The sequence below is a fragment of the Schistocerca gregaria genome, chromosome 6 (genome assembly GCF_023897955.1).
Source record: "Schistocerca gregaria isolate iqSchGreg1 chromosome 6, iqSchGreg1.2, whole genome shotgun sequence".
Taxonomy (NCBI): Eukaryota; Metazoa; Arthropoda; class Insecta; order Orthoptera; family Acrididae; genus Schistocerca; species Schistocerca gregaria.
The window spans coordinates 488,112,798-488,136,240 of record NC_064925.1 but is presented as its reverse complement, the minus strand read 5'-3'; the positions used below and the strand labels follow the sequence as shown (position 1 = coordinate 488,136,240).

At 44.5% G+C, this 23,443-nt stretch overlaps 1 protein-coding gene across 1 annotated transcript in view; it reads right to left on the bottom strand.

The window, feature by feature from the left end:
• LOC126278585 (dipeptidase 1-like) overlaps positions 1 to 23,443 on the bottom strand; it is a 272,315-nt gene that overhangs the window by 13,575 nt on the left and 235,297 nt on the right. Inside the window, exon 10 of the mRNA XM_049978797.1 lies at positions 16,253 to 16,403. Within this exon, the coding sequence (XP_049834754.1) occupies positions 16,253 to 16,403 (151 nt within the window). The remainder of the gene's footprint in view (positions 1 to 16,252; positions 16,404 to 23,443) is intronic.

Here is a 23,443-nt window from a genome sequence, read left to right as displayed (position 1 = left end):
GCAGACCGCGTGAGACGACGCTTCATCCAGTCCCAAACATGCTCAATGGGGGACAGATCCGGAGATCTTGCTGGCCAGGGTAGTTAACTTACACCTTCTACAGCACGTTGGGTGACACGGGATACATGCGGACGTGCATTGTCCTGTTGGAACAGCAAGTTCCCTTACCGGTCTAGGAATGGTAGAACGATGGGTTCGATGACGGTTTGGATGTACCGTGCACTATTCAGTGTCCCCTCGACGATCACCAGAGGTGTACGGCCAGTGTAGGAGATCGCTCCCCACACCATGATGCCGGGTGTTGGCCCTATGTGCCTCGGTCGTATGCAGTCCTGATTGTGGCGCTCACCTGCACGGCGCCAAACACGCATACGACCATCATTGGCACCAAGGCAGAAGCGACTCTCATCGCTGAAGACGACACGTCTCCATTCGTCCCTGCATTCACGCCTGTTGCGGCACCACTGGAGGCGGGCTGCACGATGTTGGGGTGTGAGCGGAAGACGTCATAACGGTGTGCGGGACCGTAGCCCAGCTTCATGGAGACGGTTGCGAATGGTCCTCGCCAATACCCCAGGAGCAACAGTGTCCCTAATTTGCTGGAAAGTGGCGGTGCGGTCCCCTACGGCACTGCTTAGCATCCTACGGTCTTGGCGTGCATCCGCGCGTCGCTGCGGTCCGGTCCCAGGTCGACGGGCACGTGCACCTTCCGCCGACCACTGGCGACAACATCGATGTACTGTGGAGACCTCACGCCCCACGTGTTGAGCAATTCGGCGGTACGTCCACCCGGCCTCCCGCATGCCCACTATACGCCCTCGCTCAAAGTCCGTCAACTGCACATACGGTTCACGTCCACGCTGTCGCTGCATGCTACCAGTGTTAAAGACTGCGATGGAGCCCCGTATGCCACGGCAAACTGGCTGACACTGACGGCGGCGGTGCACAAATGCTGCGCAGCTAGCGCCATTCGACGGCCAACACCGCGGTTCCTGGTGTGTCCGCTGTGCCGTGCGTGTGATCATTGCTTGTACAGCCCTCTCGCAGTGTCCGGAGCAAGTATGGTGGGTCTGACACACCGGTGTCAATGTGTTCTTTTTTCCATTTCCAGGAGTGTATGAATCCTTTGCCAGGCACTTAAGTGTGATTTGCAGAGTATCCATGTAGATGTAGATGCAGATAAAAGGTCGCGTCACACCCCGCAGGTTTTCTCCGTCCACCATTGCGTGACAGAGGTCGTCCACCGACTCGCCATAATCCAGCTACTGAAGAAGCTACTCTAGAAATCATACACCAAGAACCTCAGGGAAGTACAAGTAGCGTAGTAAGGCAGCTGCGTGTCTCGCAACGCTCCGTCATTAACATATTGAAGTGGTGTTCTTAAATGGACTGGTTTGAACGGTTTAGTTCAGTTACTTTGACGTTTCTGTATCGGCAGCCTTTGTCTTTGATTAAATGTACTTGTGTGTTAATAAATCCTCTTCTTAAACTTGTCAGTGTTTCAGGTGGTGTTCACACCCTTTCCAATCGTTCCACTTGCAAGCAACTGGCCGCGGAACCTACCGTAACATCAATAGATTTAGCACAGCTTTTTATTTTTCTTGAAAAAAATCGCGAAAATCACCAGTTTTTCAAGCGTTCAAACAGGGCTAATCCTTAAGATGAATGTGTCAAACAGAACAATGCTCCTGAACAGTTTCATGGAGACTAGGTGTACAATTACTTGAATAGTAGTTGAGAGACACTTCGTTTGTGACATGAGGCAAGCAAACAAATGCCACGGACGACGGAAACCCGCAGCGGGCCTACAATAAAGAGCTGCAACCTAATTGCTACTGATTACATGGGTGACCTTCAAGCCAAGTTCTTGTGTCAGCTGACAGGATGCCGCCTAAGGATGCGGAAACATAGGGCAGGAGCACGACTCCTGCGAATTTGTAGGTAAGTTCTGCGGGCGCCGTATCTTGCAAGCAAGGAATGCTGTCTAAATGATAGTCTTTACTAGGCTCTAAGAAGCATCACTGTTTATTATTCATAAAGTGGAGGTGTCTACTTCACCGGCTCTACTATTCGCACAAACCCCAATTACTTCGCATCACAGACCACATATTTATCACTTCATCATAATCTCACATACTTTAAACTGGAACGTTTTAGGTTACGCTTTACTGTGACTGTTATTGATATCGAATGAAACAGGTCCACTGTTACCAATCACTATTTATTTACAGGTATATCCACAGCTCGTTTCAGCGATTAAAAGCTCTACCATAAGGAGGATTTATATGTTTTAATACTAGATGTGTGAGTTGTGTTATGAGTTTGCGGTAACCTGAGTATTGTCTAGTTGAGAACGAAATACTATTTCGGAACACGGTTTTTTTTTGGGGGGGGGGGAAGGGGGGGTTCACTAAAAACTAATCGTAAATGTAATTGTGAAATTTAAACAACTTAGACAGAATATCTCCAGTGATCACAGGTTCATTTCTCTGTCGTAACACATCATATATAACCTGTTACATTTTGTAAACAGAGATGGTGTTAGGAAACTAGTAGGTGCGAAGAAAATATAGCGAAGACATAAACATTATTTCGAAGTACATAGAACATGCATGTAAAGATGTACAGGCTTACCTCACTAAGGGTAAGATAGATACAGCCTACAGGAAAATTAAAGAGACCTTTGGAGAAAAGAGAGCCACTTCTATGAATATCAAGAGCTCAGATGGAAACCCAGTTATAAGCAAAGAGGGGAAAGCAGGAAGGTGGAAGAAGTATGTAGATGGTCTATACAAGGGCGATGTACTTGAGGACAATATTATGGAAATGGAAGAGGATGTAGAAGAAGATGAAATGTGAGATGCAATACTGCGTGAAGTGTTTGACAGAGCACTGAAAGACCTGAATCGAAACAAGGCCTCGGGAGTAGACAACATTCCATTAGCACTACTGACGGCCTTGGGAGAGCCAGTCCTGACAAAACTCAACCGTTTGGAGAGCAAGATCTACGAGACAGGCGAAATACCCTCAGACTTCAAGAAGAATGCAATAATTGCAATTCCAAATAAGGCAGGTGTTGGCAGATCTGAAAATTACCGAACTATCAGTTTAATAAGTCACAACTGAAAAATACTAACGCGAATTATTTACAGACGAATGGAAAAATTGGCAGAAGCCGACCTCGGGGAAGATCAGTTTGGATTCCGTAGAAATGTTGGAACACGTGAGGCAATACTGACCTTACGACTTATCTTAGAAGAAAGATTAAGGAAAGGCAAACCTACGTTTCTAGCATTCGTAGACTTAGAGAAAGCTTTTGACAATGTTGACTGGAATACTCTCTTTCAAATTCTGATGGTGGCAGGGGTAAAATACAGGGAGCGAAAGGCTATTTACAATTTGTGCAGAAATGAGTGGCAGTTATAAGAGTCGAGGGGCATGAAAGGGAAGCAGTGGTTGGGAAGGAGTGAGACAGGGCTGTAGTTTATCCCCGATGTTATTCAATCTGTATATTGAGCAAGCAGTAAAGGAAATAAAAGAAAAATTTGGATTAGGTATTAAAATCCAGGGAGAAGAAATAAAAACTTTGAGGTTCACCGATGACATTGTAATTCTGTCAGAGACAGCAGAGAAGAGCAGTTGAACGGAATGGAGAGTGTCTTGAAAGGAGAATATAAGATGAACATCAACAAAAGCAAAACGGGGATAATGGAATGTAGTCGAATTGAGTCGGGTGATGCTGAGGGAATTAGATTAGGAAATGAGACACTTAAAGTAGTAAAGGAGTTTTGCTATTTGGGGAGCAAAATAACTGATGATGGTCGAATTAGAGAGGATATAAAATGTAGACTGGCAATGACAAGGAAAGCGTTTCTCAAAAAGATAAATTTGTTAACGTCGAGTATAGATTTAAGTGTCAGGAAGTCGTTTCTGAGAGTATTTGTATGGAGTGTAGCCACTTATGGAAGTGAAACATGGACAATAAACAGTTTGATCAAGAAGAGAATAGAAACTTTCGAAATGTGGTGCTACAGAAGAATGTTGAAGATTAGGCGGGTAGATCACGTAGCTAATGAGGAGGTGTTGAATAGGATTGGGGAGAAGAGAAGTTTGTGGCACATGTTGACTAGAAGAAGGGATCGGTTGCTAGGACATGTTCTGAGGCGTCAAGGGATCACAAATTTAGCATTGGAGGGCAGCGTGGGGGGAGGGAGGGGGTAAAAATCGTAGAGGGAGACCAAGAGATGAATACACTAAGCAGATTCAGAAGGATGTAGGTTGCAGTAGGTACTGGGAGATGAAGGAGCTTGCACAGGATAGATTAGCATGGGGAGCTGCATCAAACCAGTCTCAGGACTGAAGACGAGAACAACAACAACAAGAGAACATATAGCACACAACATTTATTTCAGAGCAAATTTTGAAAGCATTGTGGTGATATTTTGTTAAGTTGATCAATACAAAAGTTAGAGAAAATATTTGAAGTGTCAAGTTTATACAGCTTAACTTTTATACTCGTTAATATAATCAAATGACCTGTTATAATTCTTACCAATAGTGGTGAAACTATACATAAATAATAATTTTTGCTGGGATTCAGAGACGGAAGATGAAAGTACTGAGAGAAAGAGGTCTGCGGTTTAGGTATTCTAGTTCTGTGGCTTTGTTAAACTTACGTCTACTACGTGTTACAACTAAGTAAATGCTAAAGCAATACATTGATATCGAGTCAAATATAGGCAGAAAGATATACACTTATTAATACAAATAGATATGTGTAATGTCTGGCTGGCACCTGGTAGGGATTGCTAATTTTATTTGGGAATATCTACTGAGTTTTGTTGAATAAATTAGCGTTCATTTGGAAAATATCAAAGGCAATATACATATAACTAAATTAATTCACCTAAATGAGGAAGGTGAGACTGGATGAAGAGAGAGTTGGTGTTACAGGGAGAGATTGTAGGAGAACAAAGTTTTTCGGAGCAGGCAGTTTTTAATATTATACACTGATGAGCCAAAACATGACCACCTGCTTGAAAGCATGTTTGTTCACTCGTGGAAACCAGTTCACCAGTGATTCTGCGTGTCACGGATTCGACAAGCTCTTGATAAGTGTTCAGAGATTTGTAGCACCAGATGCCTACGTACAGGTAACACACATCCCGTAATTTACTTTAATTTCCTTGCTGTTGTCTCGTGAGCGCGGAGCTGGCACCCGATAGTGTCCCAGTTGATGGTCGAGACGTTAACGTGAGTTCACTATCACGCTCCTCTAACCACTAGAGCACGATTCTGGCCTTGCGACACAGACGGTTATCCTTCTGAAAGGTGTCATCGCTGTTGAGGAACACATCAAGCATAATGGGTTACATGTGATCCCTAACAATGTTCACGTAGTCCACAACTGCCATGGCGGCTTCTATTACTACCACAGGACCCATGGATGTCCAGGTGAATATCCCCCAGAAGATAATAATGTTCCCACCGGTTAGCGTCCGTGGCGCACTGCATGTTTTAAGCAGCCGTTTTCCTGGGTGATGGCGCATCTAGACACGACCATCGACCTGTATTAACGATAAACGGGATTCATCCAACCAGGCGACACGATTCCATTGATTCACGGTCCAATGTCGATGACCCCATGCCCACTGTATTCATAATAGTCAATGTTGTTGGGTCAACAGGGGAACACGTAGGAGTCCCTTGCTGCGAAACACGACGTTCCACACTGTACGCTGGAAGGTGTGCTCCAAAACACCTGTGGCAGGACCAGCACTGTACAGTGCTGTCAGATTTACCACAGATCGCCGCCTGCCATCTTTAGAGAGAAGGCATGCCTCCGATCTCAATGTTTTCTGATGAGGTATGGACGTCCAACTTCTTGTCGCCTACTTGTGGTTTCAGCACTCTTCAACCACTTTCCACAGACGCTCACGATAGTATCACGGGAACAGACGAACAGCTTCGCTGTTTCCGAGATGCTCGCTTCCAGCACTTGTCGGCAACCAAAACTGAGAAGCGATCACAATAGTGTTGTAGAGTTGCTATGATCGCTTCTCAGTTTTGATTAGTGATGACTTCATATCAGTGTCTGAGTTTAATATTTACACCACAACACTGAAGATGATCACTATGTGATTGAATATCGATTTTGCTATCAATAAAACATCAATATTGCGGCCAACGCTGACCTTCCTTTTATTTTAACATATATGGTCGTTGTGCACAAAGCACTCCATGGAGTCGCCGATAAATAAAATATCTGGTTTTAGTCAAAGCCGCTTGAGTCGGCAGATTCCCGCATTTCTAGCATTTGTGCCACTTATCGTCGTTATAATGATTCCGCATTAGTCTCTCTTCCGCTCATATACTTCTCTTACCGCGTCACATGCCCTCAGAGTCATCAGACAGCATAAAACCTCGCTGTCTGCAGTGCTGATAACGTTTTCGCTCATCTGTGTTTCTGTTACATGTTATAACTAAGCAAGATTGGAATAATACATTGATTGTGCTTTAAAATATGCAGAAATACACTCCTGGAAATTGGAATAAGAACACCGTGAATTCATTGTCCCAGGAAGGGGAAACTTTATTGTCACATTCCTGGGGTCAGATACATCACATGACCACACTGACAGAACCACAGGCACATAGACACAGGCAACAGAGCATGCACAATGTCGGCACTAGTACAGTGTATATCCACCTTTCGCAGCAATGCAGGCTGCTATTCTCCCATGGAGACGATCGTAGAGATGCTGGATGTAGTCCTGTGGAACGGCTTGCCATGCCATTTCCACCGGGCGCCTCAGTTGGACCAGCGTTCGTGCTGGACGTGCAGACCGCGTGAGACGACGCTTCATCCAGTCCCAAACATGCTCAATGGGGGACAGATCCGGAGATCTTGCTGGCCAGGGTAGTTGATTTACACCTTCTACAGCACATTGGGTGGCACGGGATACATGCGGACGTTCATTGTCCTGTTGGAACAGCAAGTTCCCTTGCCGGTCTAGGAATGGTAGAACGATGGGTTCGGTGACGGTTTGGATGTACCGTGCACTATTCAGTGTCCCCTCGACGATCACCAGAGGTGTACGGCCAGTGTAGTATATCGATCCCCACACCATGATGCTGGGTGTTGGCCCTGTGTGCCTCGGTCGTATGCAGTCCTGATTGTGGCGCTCACCTGCACGGCGCCAAACACGCATACGACCATCATTGGCACCAAGGCAGAAGCGACTCTCATCGCTGAAGACGACACGTCTCCATTCGTCCCTCCATTCACGCCTGTCGCGACACCACTGGAGGCGGGCTGCACGATGTTCGGGCGCGAGCGGAAGACGGCCTAACGGTGTGCGGGACCGTAGCCCAGCTTCATGGAGACGGTTGCGAATGGTCCTCGGCGATACCCCAGGAGCAACAGTGTCCCTAATTTGCTGCGAAGTGGCGGTGCGGTCCCCTACGGCACTGCGTAGGATCCTACGGTCTTGGCGTGCATCTGTGCGTCGCTGCGGTCCGGTCCCAGGTCGACGGGCACGTACACCTTCCGCCGACCACTGACGACAACATCGATGTACTGTGGAGACCTCACGCCCCACGTGTAGAGCAATTTGGCGGTACGTCCACCCGGCCTCCCGCATGGCCACTATATGCCCTCGCTCAAAGTCCGTCAACTGCACATACGGCATGCTACCAGTGTTAAAGACTGTGATGGAGCTCCGTATGCCACGACAAACTGGCTGACACTGACGGCGGCGGTGCACAAATGTTGCGCAGCTAGCGCCATTCGACGGCCAACACCGCGGTTCCTGGTGTGTGCGCTGTGCCGTGCGTGTGATCATTGCTTGTACAGCCCTCTCGCAGTGTCCGGAGCAAGTATGGTGGGTCTGACACACCGGTGTCAATGTGTTCTTTTTTCCATTTCCAGGAGTGTACGTCCGTGTAACGGCGCAAGTTACGCACCGTTGTTTGCCCGCACAATGACGTATCCAGACCCTGTCGTCGGCCTGATGTAAAGACGTTATTCATCGAACAAGGCAACACGTTTCCAATGATCAACAGTCAAATCACAACGATCCTGTGACCAATAAAATCTTAATTGACGATGTCGTTAGGTCAACACGGAAACATTGAGAGTTCGTCTGCTGAGGAACACCATGAACGGTGTGATCTGAAACATTACTGCCTGCACCAGCAGTGTGCTCTGTCGTCAGATCTAGCAAGGATCGCCGCCTATCCTGCTTTATAGAGTCGACAAGTCTCTGACCTTCTCCTTTTGTGATGAGTTTTGGAAATCCTACACCTTGTCACCTACTCATGGCTTCAGCATCTTCAAATGGTTCAAATGGCTCTGAGCACTATGGGAATCAACTGCTGTGGTCATTAGTCCCCTAGAACTTAGAACTACTTAAACCTAACTAACCTAAGGACATCACACACATCCATGACCGAGGCAGGATTCGAACCTGCGACTGTACCAGTCGCACGGTTCCGGACTGCGCGCCTAGAACCGCGAGACCACCGCCGCCGGCCTTCAGCATCTCAACCACATTTAGTAGACGTTCAAAAGTAAAGCATGTGAACGTTTGACAAGCTTTTGAATTTGGTAGACGCTCGTTCCCTGCTGCCGTGCCATAGCAGAGTCGTTTACGTCAGTGAATTTCCCAATTTTCCACCAGTAAGGTTGCCAGAATGATTCCCCATTCGTCTCTATTCCGCTTATACACTTTCTTTGCCGAATCACGTGCGTGCAAAGTCTCCAAGCGGAATTCATTCTTGCCGTGGACAGTGGACACGTTTTGGTTCGTCAGTGTGCTTCTGGGTAATGCTAAGAAACGATATTAAACGAGATAAACACGCAAAACTAGTGTTAGGAAAGGCGAATGAATGACTCCAATGTTTTAGAACTTCAGGGAGGAACTGTTTCACCAAAAATATTCTCAGCACTGCAAGATCTTCAAACTGGAAATATGAATGACACATTGAGTATAAGGGAATAAACTTCCATCACGCTATCTTTCATCGCGTTGCTAATACCACTTTAGTCTTCAGCAGATGGAACGTCCGTTGCAGTAAGAATATCAAGAAGTCTTTCGGCTCAAGGCACACATGCGTTACCTTTTTTTTCGATGAATTTGGTCAGGGAGTACGACTTCAGATACAGTCTTTATGTGAAAGAGTGTCACTTTGCTGGAGACCGGGGTGTCGAAAGACCTTTTCCGGATATCTGTAGGGAGGAAACCTTCAGCTGTTTTTGTAGGTTTTCCTTTATTTACAATTGATTTCAGTATTACACCATCCTCAGGCTCCTCCATGATCCCATGTCATCATGTGGATACAAGGTGATCATTTCATGGTTAAAAACATCGATACTCATTGAGCTGATTATGGTTTGAACGGCAGCAGTACATCATTGAGACTGACCCACTCCTCCCACTTTAAAAATATTTGGCAAAGAAATATATCTGAACCACCATAGTTTCACTAACGGCATTGCACTGTGTCCTTGAAAAGCTACAAGCATCAAAAAATATTTTGCATCACCCCGGATCCCAGATCTCCTTAATATAGACGTTGGTGTGCATATTGTATCACAGACACAGTCCCTCTGACAGTTCAGAGATCTCACTAAACCCGCTCAAAAATGTAAACAACCATGCATGAGCAGCGCCTATTACACGGAGGGGTCCGACAGCCGATCAGTTCCAGTCATTCCACCAGAAAAGCGGTATACGGCTCTTGTTGTCTGTAGGTCAACCATGCCTAGACGGTCTATACCACCGTTCGATCGTGTCCGCATTTGTGCCAGGAAGGGCTCTCAACAAGGGAAATGTCCAGGTGTCTCGGACTGAACCATGGCGATGTTGTTCGGACATGGAGCAGATACAGAGAGACAGGAACTGTCAATGACATGCCTCGCTCAGGCCTTCCAAGGGCTACTACTGCAGTGGATAACCACTACCTATGGATTATGGCTCGGAGGAGCCCTGAGAGCAACGCCACATTGTTGAATAATGCCTTTCGAGCAGCCACAGGGCGTCATGCTACCAATCAAACTGTGCGCAATAGGCTGCATGATGCGCTACTTCACTCCCGACGACCATGGCGCGGTCCATCTTTGGAACCATGACACCATGCAGCGCGGTACAGATGGACCCACAGATAGGCCCAACAATATGCCGAATGGACCGCTCAGGATTGGCATCACGTTCTCTTCACCGATAAGTGTAGTATATACCTTCAGATAAACAATCGTCGGAGACGTGTTTGGAGGCAGCGCAGTCAGACTAAACGCCTTAGACAGATTGTCCAGAGAGTGAAGCAAGGTGCAGGTTCACTACCGTTTTGGTGTGACATTATGTGAGGCCGACGTACACCGCTGGTGGTCATGGAAGACGCCCTAATGGCTGTAAGATACGTGAATGCTATCCTCCGACTGATAGTGCAATCATATTGGCAGCATATTGGTGAGGCATTCGTCTTCATGGACGACTAATCGCGCCCTTATCGTGCACATCTTGCGAATGACTTTCTTCAGGATAAAGACATCACTCGTTTAGAGTGGCCAGCATATTCTCCGGAGATAAACCGTGTCGAACATGCCTGGGATAGATTGAAAGGGTCTGTTTATGGAAGACGCGAACAACCAACCACTCTGAGGGTTCTAGGCCGAATCACCGTTGAGGATTGGGACAATCTGCACCAACAGCGCTTTGATGAACTTGTGGATAGAAGGCCACGATGAATGCAGGCATGCATCAATGCATGTGGACGTGCTACTGGGTATTAGAGGTACCGGTGTGTGCAGCAATTTGGACCATCATCTCTGAAGGTCTCACTGTATGGTGTACAAAATGCAATGTGAGGTTTTCATGAGCAATAAAAAGGGCGATAATGATGTTTTTGTTGATCTCTGTTTCAGTTTTCTCTACAGGTTCCGGAATTCTCGGAACCGAAGTGATGCAAAACTTTTTTTATGTGTGTACAAAAGCTGCTTAACACAGTTAAATGATTAGTTTTTTGAAGTGCTGTAAGCGACAGCTGTTATGATACAGGTGTTTGAAATCTGGTTAAAAGATGCTTACTACGCTCCCCTGGAAAGCGTGGCGCCCTGCGGCTTTACCCTCGAGCTCTGCGGCGCCCCAAAAAGCAACGTATCGATTTTGGTGGAAAAAGGACAGAGCTTGGAAGACCATGTAATGTGTAAGCTGGAGTAAAGATGTCGCATTTGCACCAAATTTTGCCACCATTTTCTCAACTCCACCGTGGATGTGTCACATGATTGGAAGGTTGTGACACCCCCTCTTACGTATATCTCACCCAGTATTTTGGCTCCTGTGTGACGGAGGGCAGAATCGAGACGTCTGCGTTAACATCAAGTGATTTTCTTATATATGGCCGGGGAAAACATTTCACAGACACTGCTGCTCGGAATGGACAAAAAAGGGCTCAGAGAGTGGCACCAAACGTGGTCGCACTACGCTCTAAAGACGTCAGATAACGTTCAACATGGTTGTTATTAGAGAAGGACTGAATCGTGTGGGGGTGTCAGAAGAGTGAAAGACTGTTAAGAACGTTGTTAAGTTGCCATGAAAACTGTCGTTTCCGACGACAAAATATAGCTAAATGAAGGCCCCAAGAGAAGGGTTGGTTTCATTGATGCCCTTTACGCCGCCATCAGGAGCCCTTTCATGTCGAATCCGAGACTCGATGTGACTGAAATGTTTTACTCAGCCAGCCATGTCAAAACTGTTTGATTTCAATTCCACCGAGAGAGTTCATGCTGTGATTAGACAGTGGACTCGCATTCGGGAGGAAGACGGTTCAATCTCGCGTCCGGCCGTCCTGATTTCTGTTTTCCGTGATTTCCCTAAATCGCCTCAAACAAATGCCAGGATGGTTCCTTTGAAAGGTCACGGCCGACTTCCTTCCCCATCCTTTCCTAATCCAACGAGACCGATGACCTCGCTGTTTGGTCCCTTCCACCATATCACCACCACTACCACAACTTAAACTGATTTCAGTTCCGTGTGTCGCGATTCTAGCCTCCATCACAGAGGTGTCAAAAGAAGGGATGAAATGTTGGTAAGAGGGGATGAGGGGAGGACGACCACATTCCCATCGCGTGAGACTGCCACAGTGGTACTGGACAGAATTGTGGTGCACTTTGGTGCCAGTATGCTGTCATTAACCCATTTTACATCTCACATGAACTTCTTGAGGTGTGGTATTTTTGCGTCCTTTGACCTGTACCTCTTAGTACTTATCGTACTTTAAACTGACAGTAAACTCAGACGGATTTTAATAACAGGGCAAGTTTGAGAGTAGGTCTAAGAATCAATTATAAGACCATATAACCATCACACCGAGAAGAAAATAGTGTATGAAGTGGTAGTATTATTTGATGAACTTGTACATGACGATTCGGTGTTGATGGACGATGTTACAAGCTTTTAGGGATGATGGAGAAGTGTGTATGTATCGATTTGAGGAAACGGACCTTGGTCTAGAAACGACCGCGTCAAAAGTTGTAATTGAAAATCGTCCTGATACGGCTGACAGTATACATGTACAAACACTCTTGTTGCTAAGATTATAGGACAGGCAAGTTTCAGAGATGGCAGTACGGACCGAATCCAGGAAAAATGTCTGCTGAACGCTGGCTGCAAAAAGAATGCTTCAAGATCCAAGGGCAGCTGTTCAATAGAGAAGATGAGTTTCACAGTAGCGAAGATGAACAAGTGCTCACAGTTCCTAGGGTATGCAGTTTAGAACCCTTGTTAACGGGCTTTTTCCTTTGTTTCGGTCCATTGTATCATATCTGAAAACTACCTAAAAAATAATGTTACTAACAACAGTACCGGTAGGTGTATTCCACTGTAAGAGCAGAACGATTTTCACTTATAACTTTCGACTGTGCCGTATCCGAATAAAAGTATTTTACCTCAAATTTACACTCCTCCAATATTTTTGAAAATTTGAACATCATCACCGAATCACACTGCATGTGTAGAGGAAGTAGGAACTACAAGTTGTGAGACAGGAAAAGAAATAAAGTTAAGGGTACAATTATCATGGAATGGTTTTGTAAACAAATTGAAGTTTTAAAACCAATATTTCAACGTGAATGAAGATAAATGTATGAAACGTTTATTAACAGTTAATCCAATGACGGTGAAATAAGGTGTACAGTGGGGGCCGTTACTGAATGGATGTAATATTATAAAACTTTAATTTTTTATATTTCAATTGATGCTAACCATTGCCTTCTGCCTGGCAGCTAGTTTCAGCTCGTAAGTCACGTTGCATTATATCGGACAGAACCTCGCGTGTTGAACCATCAGCAGCTAGACTCGCGTGTTACTGACGATGTAACGCTACCAAACGGCGCGTCAAGAACTTGGCTGTCAATTAGGGAAGTTTGGTGGTGGTCACGTGGGGGTGGAGCCACGGCCAGCCGCCGGGAGCGGACACGCTGTCCGTTATCTTCTGTTGGCAGCTTCCTACCCGGTTAGACGCTCTCCTCTCCTGTTCTCTTGGGCAGCAGCCCATTCAGTTTCGGCAGCTTCTCTAAGCCTGCCTTCAACCACCTTTTACTGAAGTGAACCACCATGTCTATCATAAAATGTTGAACTTCATCACCTCAACGGGTGCCTACTGCTTTCCCTTCCTCGGCAATCCTGACACATTAACAAAGGTTTCTTAAAGAAAAATATTTAGAAACGAAGGTCTCTCATCGGGAAACGGGGGAGCATATTGGGAATTGCTAGGGGCAACAGGAAAATCAACATATGTGGCAGAGTATTGCGTCCTGAGGAACAGGCATTCCTTCGCATCCAGCCAAGTGTTAAGCGTCTCAGCCACCAATGTAATTCCACAGCTGTGTGCTGCGATAGCGCTGCAGCATGACTCCTCTGTCAGTGGTTGTGTTGCTACAAGGAGTAGCAAACTAATACTTGATGGAGGCTTAATATCTGTTCTAACGCATCTGGTTGGAGGGAGTAAAAATGCTCCCAGCTCAGCAGGTAGCATCATTCCATCAGAGGTGTGTCTTTAACTGGTCTAGTCTTCACGCCAAATACCAATCCAGTGCAAGACTAAGCAGCTTCATCCTCTTTGAGCACCGTTACGAACCAGGTCAGCTAGTCATGATGGTTACGTGTTTCGAATTGGATCAGCTAAGACTTGGCAGCCCATTGGGTGCCACCACCTGATACTCCAGTCAGTCTACTATGGTCCTGGGATTGAAGTGGGGCCAGTCCACTTGTCGCCTACGTCACGAAGCACTGGTGGTATTCGACCGCCGTCTGTCTTAACCTTACGTCACTGAGCAGACAAGCTATCTGCATCGCAAAGGCAACTGCCGGCTGCCAGTCACCACAGTCGTGGCTAAGCGCTGGGTCATCACCTGTTGCGTACTAGTCATGAACGGCACGTGGGCCGTCGAAGTACTGTGAGGAAAGCATCAACTAATAAAGAAAGTTCCTGTTGAGTAAGCGTTCTTCATTCTGCGTTTGCCGTTGTTCTGGAGAATTCACACTGTAACTTTTCACACACGACACTCTCCAATGAGAATTGCCCAGCCTGTAACAAGGAGACAGATAAGTGCGAGGGTTATTCGGAGAGTAAGGAACGATCGGTCTCGAAATGGAAACCACAGTGAAAATCGGATGAAGTTTTGCACAGGTGCGTTGGGCAGTGTCTCTAGCATGCCCGTCGACCGCATTAAGTCGTTCTTTTTAGTTCTGAGCACACAGAGAGCACACAAAGATACCTAGAACAATAGTGTCTCCCGCCACGTACGAGGGCCTGGTGAGAAATTTCGCCTGAAACTATGCAGCCAACATTACATAACTGTCGTGCGTTTTCTTCTCCAAGACAATTGTCATCCGCATTCTGCAGGGGCAATGAAGATGCTCCTACATCGTTTTGAATTGTAAATGTGTGATTACCCACAATACCGCCTGTGATTGTCTCTCTGTGAGTTTCATTTCTGCTCACATGAACCGCTGGCTATGAAGACAACATTTTTGCACAGACAACGAGCTGTAGGCCAGTGTAGAGAATTGGCGGAAAGCCCTGGCTGCTGATTTCTATAACGAGGGTATTGGAAAGTTGGTACAACGCTACGACAAACGTCTAAGTTGGATCGCGACTACAGAGATAAGTCGCTGGAAGCTGTAGCTAACTGTTGCAAATAAAACAGTTTTAATTTTCACTGTAGCTTCCATTTCGCGACCCATCCTTCCTTACTTTTCGAATAACCCTCGTATAATTGTAACGAAAATGAAATGGAGATGACTGGAGTGTGTAATGAGAAGGACTGATGTTAGATAGACAAGGAAAGTGCTTTGTTACGTCGCAAGAATTTTTTTTAGTCATCGGTTTTCTGACATGTTTGATGAGGGCCGCCACGAATTTCTGTCTTGTGCCAATCCGATCACTTGAGAGTAACACATGCAAATTACGTCATCCATATTTGCTGTATATATTCCCATCTCTGTGTTCCTGTTTTTGATTCTGCTGTGAACCACTTCATTTGTTATGTCCACCTTATTTTCAACATCTTTCTGTTACACTACACCTAAAACGCTTCGGTTCTCTATTTTCCGGTTTTCCTACAGTACATAATTCACTAACATACTGTGCTACAAACGTGTATTCTCAGAAATATCTTCCTAAGGCCAATGTCAGATAATAGCAGACGTCTTCACTTGCGTTAATCTGCCTTTTATGTTGTTGCTTCGTTCATCTCGTGTTTCATTTTGCTTTGAGAGTAGCATGATTCCTCGATTTCGTCTACTTCGCTGTACAAGAGATAAGAGGTGACAAAGATAGTGACCTAATACTCTGTGAGAGGATGATGTTAGAAAAGATATAGGCGCAACATTGATACGTAAAGCCGGAAACACCGGTGCGTGGAAAAATGTAGAGAAAGATTTTATCCTGTGGTGAGTGTCACATATTGATAATGATAATCGTGACGATGAGGTTAAAGACTCATAAATGCTACTTCTTGAAACTTTTTAAGTAGTCTTTCTCAGGATATTTGGCGTCTATATATGAATTTTCAGCATTTCTATGACGCTGTGAGAGGGCTAGCATATCATTATGTTAGTCCCTGCACATCTGTTGTATTACAGCTGCAGTGTGAGGAAGCGGCAGTAAGATTGCCATTTTATAAAAGGTGTTATTGTGTATGTAACCATACAAACTCGTCTAATCAATCTGTATCACTGAAAGCGCTTACCTGTTCGACCTTACTGAACACTCTGAGCAAGTTGAGGCCGGCTAGTTTCATCAGGTCATCGGACGACCATTCTGGTTCACCATCCTTGGGCTGTGCGAGTCTGTCAAAGATGGCGGGGTACTTGGAGACGTCATCCACTCCTTCTGGCACCCTGTAGACAGAAAATAACAACAAAATTAGTCGTCTTTTCGCCACCGATAGACTGGTGACACTAGCTGCATGAGAAAACGCTGGCAAAACGTTTATTACTTTACTTTTCTAGGCGTATTAAATATCTACTCTCTAAGATTAAATGTTTATATGTAAGAGAGAGCTTGAATTAACGAACCAGCCAGAATAAACCAAACCCATTAATAAATATATACCTTCACAATATCACAACTTCTTCTGGTCATCAGTGCATTTATAGTCTGTAGCAAAGACATTCCTATATGGATTATTCTGCTCCTTTCATTCTGATATTGCGTGCATGTCTAGATGGCTCACAGTTCGCCTTCCAGCGAAATGCGGAAGAGAAACTCAATAACAACCTCAAATTTTAAATGCAGGACGCTTCTGAACTTGCTGTAAAACCTGAAATGACATACATGGTCGAAGACCGATGAACGATATTACTATGTATATTACACTGAAAAGCCAAAGAAACTGCTACACCTGCTTAATATCGTATAGTGTCCCCGCGAGCATGCAGAAATACTGCAACACGATTTGACATGGACTCGCTAATGTCTGAAGTAGTGCTGGAGGCAATTGACACCATGAATCCTGCAGGGCTGTCCATAAATCCGTAAGAGTTCGAGGGGATCGAAATATCTTCTGAACAGCACATTGCTAGGCATCCCAGATATTCAATAATATTCATATCTGGCGAGTTTGGTGGGCAGCGGAAGTGTTTAAATTCAGAAGAGAGTTCCTGGAGCCACTCTGTAGCAATTCTGGACATATGAGGGGTCGCATTGTCCTGCCGTAATTGCGCAAGTTCTTCGGAATGCACAATGGCCATGGATAGATACCGGTGATCGTACAAGATGCTGTCAGAGTCGTATCTAGACGTATCATGGGTCCCATATCACTCCAACTGCACACGCCCCACACCATTACAGAGCCTCCACCAGCTTGAACAGTCTCCTGCTGACATGCAGGGTCCATGGATTCATGAGGTTGTCTATATACCCCTACACGTCGATGCGCTAGACACAATTTGAAACTAGACTATCCGGCCGAGCCGTTCTATGCACTACAGTCTGGAATCGCGCGACCGCTATGATCGCAGGTTGGAATCCTGCCTCGGGCATGGATGTGTGTGATGTCCTTAGGTTAGTTAGGTTTAAGTAGTTCTAAGTTCTATGGCACTGATGACCTCAGCAGTTAAGTTCCATAGTGATCAGAGCTATTTGAACCATTTTTTTTAAATAGTCTCGTCCGACCATGCTACATGTTTTCAGTCATCAACAGTCCAATATCGGCGTTGACGGGCCCAGACGAATCGCAAGCTTCGTATCGTAGAGTCATCAAGGGTACACCAGTGGGCTTTCGGCTACGAAAGCCCATATCGATGATGTTTTTTTGAAATGTTCGCACGCTAACACTTTTTGATGGCCCAGCAATGAAATCTGTCGCAATTTGCGGAAGGACTGCACTTCTGTAAGTTGAACGATTCTCTTAAGTCGTCGTTGGTCCCGTTCTTGCACGGTCTCTTTCCGACCGAAGCGACTTTGGAGATCTTATGTTTTACATAATTCCTAACATTCAAGGTACACTCTTGAAGTGGTCATACACGAAAATCCCGACTTCATCGCTACCTAGGACATGCTGTGTCACATCGGTCGTGCGCCGACTGTAACATCACGTTCAAACTCACTTAAATCTTGATAACCTGCCATTGTAGCAGCAGTAACCGATCTAATAACTGCGCAAGACATTTGTTGTCTTATAGAGGCGTTGCCGACCGCGGCGCCGTATTCTGCCTGTTTATACATCTCTGTATTTGAATACGCATGCCTATACCAGTTTCGTTGGTGCATCAGTGTGGTAGTATATTCTCTAAGCAAGGTTAAACTAAGTGCTGTGTGAATGCCTGGTGAATGATTTGTGTAGGTGCAGATAATGCTGCTAGTCTCGTCGACAAACGGGCATTCTTCTTGCTTGAATGTTTCGAATTGGTTCAAATGGTTCAAATGGCTCTGAGCTCTATGGGACTCAACTGCTGTGGTCATTAGTCCCCTAGAACTTAGAACTACTTAAACCTAACTAACCTAAGGACATCACACACATCCATGCTCGAGGCAGGATTCGAATCTGCGACCGTAGCAGTCGCACGGTTCCGGACTGCGTGCCTAGAACCGCGAGACCACCGCGGCCGGCTCGGATTGGTGTTTACCGCACCAAACACAGCACACATTCTGCAGTGCATGTCAGGCAGCGAAGCATGATTGATTTAGCTCAGACACCAAACGATATGCACTCCATAAATACAGGAAAACACCCAAAAAACCACAGCAGAGCCAAATTACTATATACAGTATTCAAAACGCTGTATCATACATAAATGTTTAATTACTTTAATGAGGAGTTATACCTCAAGCACATAGATCCTCGGGTTCTGTATTGTGAAACGCACCTTTTCTGACGTGTTGATGTATTTACGGCACCTCAAATGGGCGCTTACATGTTGAAGTAGGGAAACACCCATTAGATGATTCGGCAGAAATCAGCATTTTACATGTCACAAAAAGGAGAAATTCGGGACATATAGACAGACAACCTGTCAACTAGCTCTCAACAAAGATGAAATTAAAAATACCGCAATTGCCTTACGCGAGCAACAGCAGAACACCTGGATAAAACATTCTTAGACCTCTCGCTGCGTTAGTTCTGGGAAATTTGAGTGGCTTATAATTACGAATTGTGTCATCTTATGGAACGGCACGCACTGTCAGCGACCTCTCGGATAAGAAACTAGACCAGTGGTCGGCAAACCCATTAGTCAACAGAGCCAAATAACAACATAGCAACAAGTGTAATTGCTTTTGAGAGGCATTTTTTTACAGACTTATTAACTTAATTAGGATACTCTTAAGTTGACCGTTCTGAAAACTTCCTCAATATGATTGAGGAACGTTCCTGGGGGTCGATCCCTTCCATCTCTGCCATTCACACTCGTCTTGCATACTTGATTCGTCCATTTCCTTTCGCTCATACTCTTCATATGTCCAAACCATCTCAGCATGTCCTTCTTAATAACTGACAATAAACGCTTTTCACATCACAACGGACTCTAAAATTAATTTAATAATATGTACTTATTATTTTAAGTTGTAGTTAAAATGTAGTACATTAAATAAAAGTCGATATTACTCTTAACGATACGATTTAGTGATAAAATTAAATTTACGTCATCTATAAAATTAAATGGTGACAGACCCTGACAAACGTTAATGATAACAACGGCCTGGCATCTCGTAGGAAAATATGGATAAGGCAGATTTGTATGATGCTGTTTTTAATTTTGGTCGCGTTTAAGGTTCTCATGAACAAGAAGAGCACTGAGTTTACTCTTGATGAGTTCATGCTTGAAAATGATTGTTCGTATGAATATGTAGACTTGAATGAGAAAATAACAGCAAACGCCAGTTTTTCAGCTGAGTCAGGAATACTATTCACGGTGTTAAAATTCGTCATGTCCTCCTACGCTTGGTCTTTCAAAGTATAACACTTACGCTGTTAGGTATAATAGCATTTGATTTTCTACAATAAAATAATATTAATACGTGAACATGAAAATAGGAGTACGGGTTCTTAATATTAATTGTACAAGGAAGCCAATGATCCTTACTTAATTCGAAAGGTAGTTTGCCATACATGTACACAAAGGAAAAATAATTTCTGTATGTAGCCGTGAAGAGTGGACAAAGGAAGTAGTAGCTTTCAAGTTAATAACACTGACGTCAAATTCTATGATACGCAAGAAAATCTTAGCCGCGTGGGATTAGCCGAGCGGTCTCAGGCGCTGTAGTCATGGACTGTGCGGCTGTTCAGGCGGAGGTTCGAGTCCTCCCTCAGACATGAGTGTGTGTGTTTGTCCTTAGGATAATTTAGGTTAAGTAGTGTGTAAGCTTAGGGACTGATGACCTTAGCAGTTAAGTCCCATAAGATTTCACACACATTTGAACATTTTTCAAGAAAATTTCAAATACCTGGACATCTAAATCTGAAGAGCTACCAACCCACGCGCAAGCCACCGATCTGGTGCTATAGTAGAAATGATACACGAAAGTAACAACACTTCGTGAAATCGCTTCCATGTTTTTATGGTTCTTTTGCAGTAAAAGGTGCGTACCGGGCAGCTACAATGCTACAATTGGTAGGTCGATGATATGGTCAGCAGTGAAAATCAACATATTGTAGCAACGAAGCCTGTAAATAACGTTCCATATTGGCGTCGTTATTTCGATTACTTTTCTGGAAGTGTAACTGTGTGGTCATTTGCTACCGAACCAGAAATCTGAAGTAAGTTCCTAAATTTAATATTTTGAGTAACTACGAATTCGGGCTTCTCTTATTATGCGGAAACTATATTTGTTTTAGGGTATGCCTAAAAGGAGAATGATAACGGATCAGAGAGAAAGACACACAGCTAGAAAGATAATTTTTGCGAAGAGAAAGAACAGCAATGTGGACATTCATAATGCTAATGTATCTGCTTTTTTTCGCGACCATAATATTAATACACGAGCATGGAAAATTAAAGTACCGATTTTCAAAATTAATTCTATAAGTAGGCCAATGAAACTCATAGAGTTCGAAAGGAGCTTTGCCGTAGATGTGCTCAAAAGAAAAACATCATATGTATACATAACCATTAGGACAGGAGTAGATACACACACATGACAAATCTTTTCCTTTGTTTCTGACATTGCTACCAGTATCTACCAAACGTAACAATCAGGTGCTATGGCAGAAACTACACACGAAAGTAACTATGTTTCGTAAAGTTGCATTCTTGGGAAGTTCATGTTTAAATGTTCCAGGCAGTTCATTTGCAGTAACACACGTATACCGGACAGCTACAGTGCCGCAACTTCTCCGTCGTTAATGTTGTCAACAGTGGAAAACTGAACCTAGTAAATAAGCTGTCGGGGATAGCAAACGTTGTTTATTATCGTCGTTTTTTCACTTACTTTGGTGTAAGAGTAGAGGGAACTAACTCTGTGTTCGTTTGCCGCCGTCACCACAAAATTAAGATTTTTGCTAATTTCCAGTATATTAATTTTAAGTTGCCACAACGTGGCTGGAAAAAGTATTTATTTTTAGCTGCCCCGAAGAAAAAAATATTAAAGGGTTGGACCGAAAGTTGAAGAGCTAGAGAGACACGAATGTTGCGGAGAGAGATGACCGGGTTATTTGGGGAAGGAGAACAGACAGCGAAATTATCGGTGTAGTCGGATTAGGGCAGGAAGGGGAAGGAAGTCAGTCGTACCCTTTCAAAGGAACCATTCAGGCATTCGCATGAAGCGATTTAGGGGAATCATCGAAAACCTACATCAGGATAGCCGGACGTGGGATGGAACCGTCGTCCTCCCGAATGCCAGTCCAGTGGCGTAGAGAGAGTAACAGGAATTATGCAGATATCGATAACGATAATTCTGTTGTGGTTCTGGAAGATAGATGTAAATGTGTGCTGAGCGTAATTTCAAATGATTTTAAGAACTGAAACTGCAGTTTGATAAACTTAACTGTGCAGATTTTGTTACGCAAATCATTTCGAATGTAAAGTGACTTTACGCGATACAACGGTATTCACATTGCATTGTCATAAGGGAAAAATTAATTCGCCACCATTAACACAATTTATTTTTCAATGCGGTGTACCAAACACTACCTTCAAATGATAGAACAATTGAAGAGAAATGAAACAATTATTTGTAGAATACACGTAGCTAAAATGCAGCATTTTCCACGGATCAGTTCTGTGGCTAAAATTTCAGACACTATAAGACACATGAGAACTGCCATCACAGACGAGGTTCACTGACGCAGTTGGCCGAATTTCGACCACAGGTGATACTAGTCTCTATAAAAGCACAAAGACGTTCAGATTTCGATCCCCTCAATCTTTGTTCTTGAAACCCATAAATTCCATTTCAGAGTTGCCAGTGCCAATATTAAAGGGAGAAAAATGTAACTATGCTACAGAGGCACTTTATACTATGCGGAAGAGTCACACTCCAGGGAACAAAGAGCCACACGCAGCTCTCGAGCCGCTATTTGTCGACTACTGGCACGGACGAAGGAACCATTTCGGCCCTCAATGTCGCTCCCCCACCAAGCAGTGAACCTATTGTGGATACTACATTAGCGGAAAGGAACAGGTGGTACGACATCTCTCCCAGAAAGTCGCCGATGAGGTAGGACTCGCGTCTTACCCTCAGTCAGAACTCAGAAGTCAAACATCAGCAGAGAGTGAGTGAGAGAGAGAGGGAGAGAGAGAGAGACTTCATGCATTGACATGAGGTGAAAATCTTGTTGCGCTTCTGGCTGGCAGTAGAAGTACCATACTTGTTCTCATGCTACCGAAGATCACAGCAAAGTTTCACCATCGTAGGAGATCAATACATACAGGCTCAAATGGGACGCTTCACTGTTATACACCAGAAGCTGCTGAAGAATTCTGCTCTCTCAGAAGATGTAAAAAATATCAGCACTCAAGATCCTAGACAACTCAGGGAGTATGGTTTGCTTAAAATTCACAAAGAATATGTGCCATTGGAACCTATCATTGGTGCTGTTGATCCTCCCACCTATAGGCTAACAAGGTATCTAAACAATTTATTGATTCGAACAGTTGGCCGTAGAAAATGTCACATTAAAAGCTTCATTGAGTAAATCGTAACATTGAGGTTTGGTACAAACGAATTTTCAGTCAGCATGGATGTTGTCTTTCAATTTGCTAAAGTTTTTGTGGAAGACACATTAAAACCGATAGCAGAGCAGTCTCCACCTGAAACTTTAAAGTTCTTCCACCACGCCATGACGACTGCCTGTTTCTTGAATAGCGGTAAATTTTGTGAAATTACTTACAGATTGGCTATGGGTTCTACACTGTCTCAGTCAGTGGCCAATTTCTTCATGCATCATTTTGAAGAACGTGGATTAAATTTGGCTCTACTTCACCCCTATTCATTTTACAGA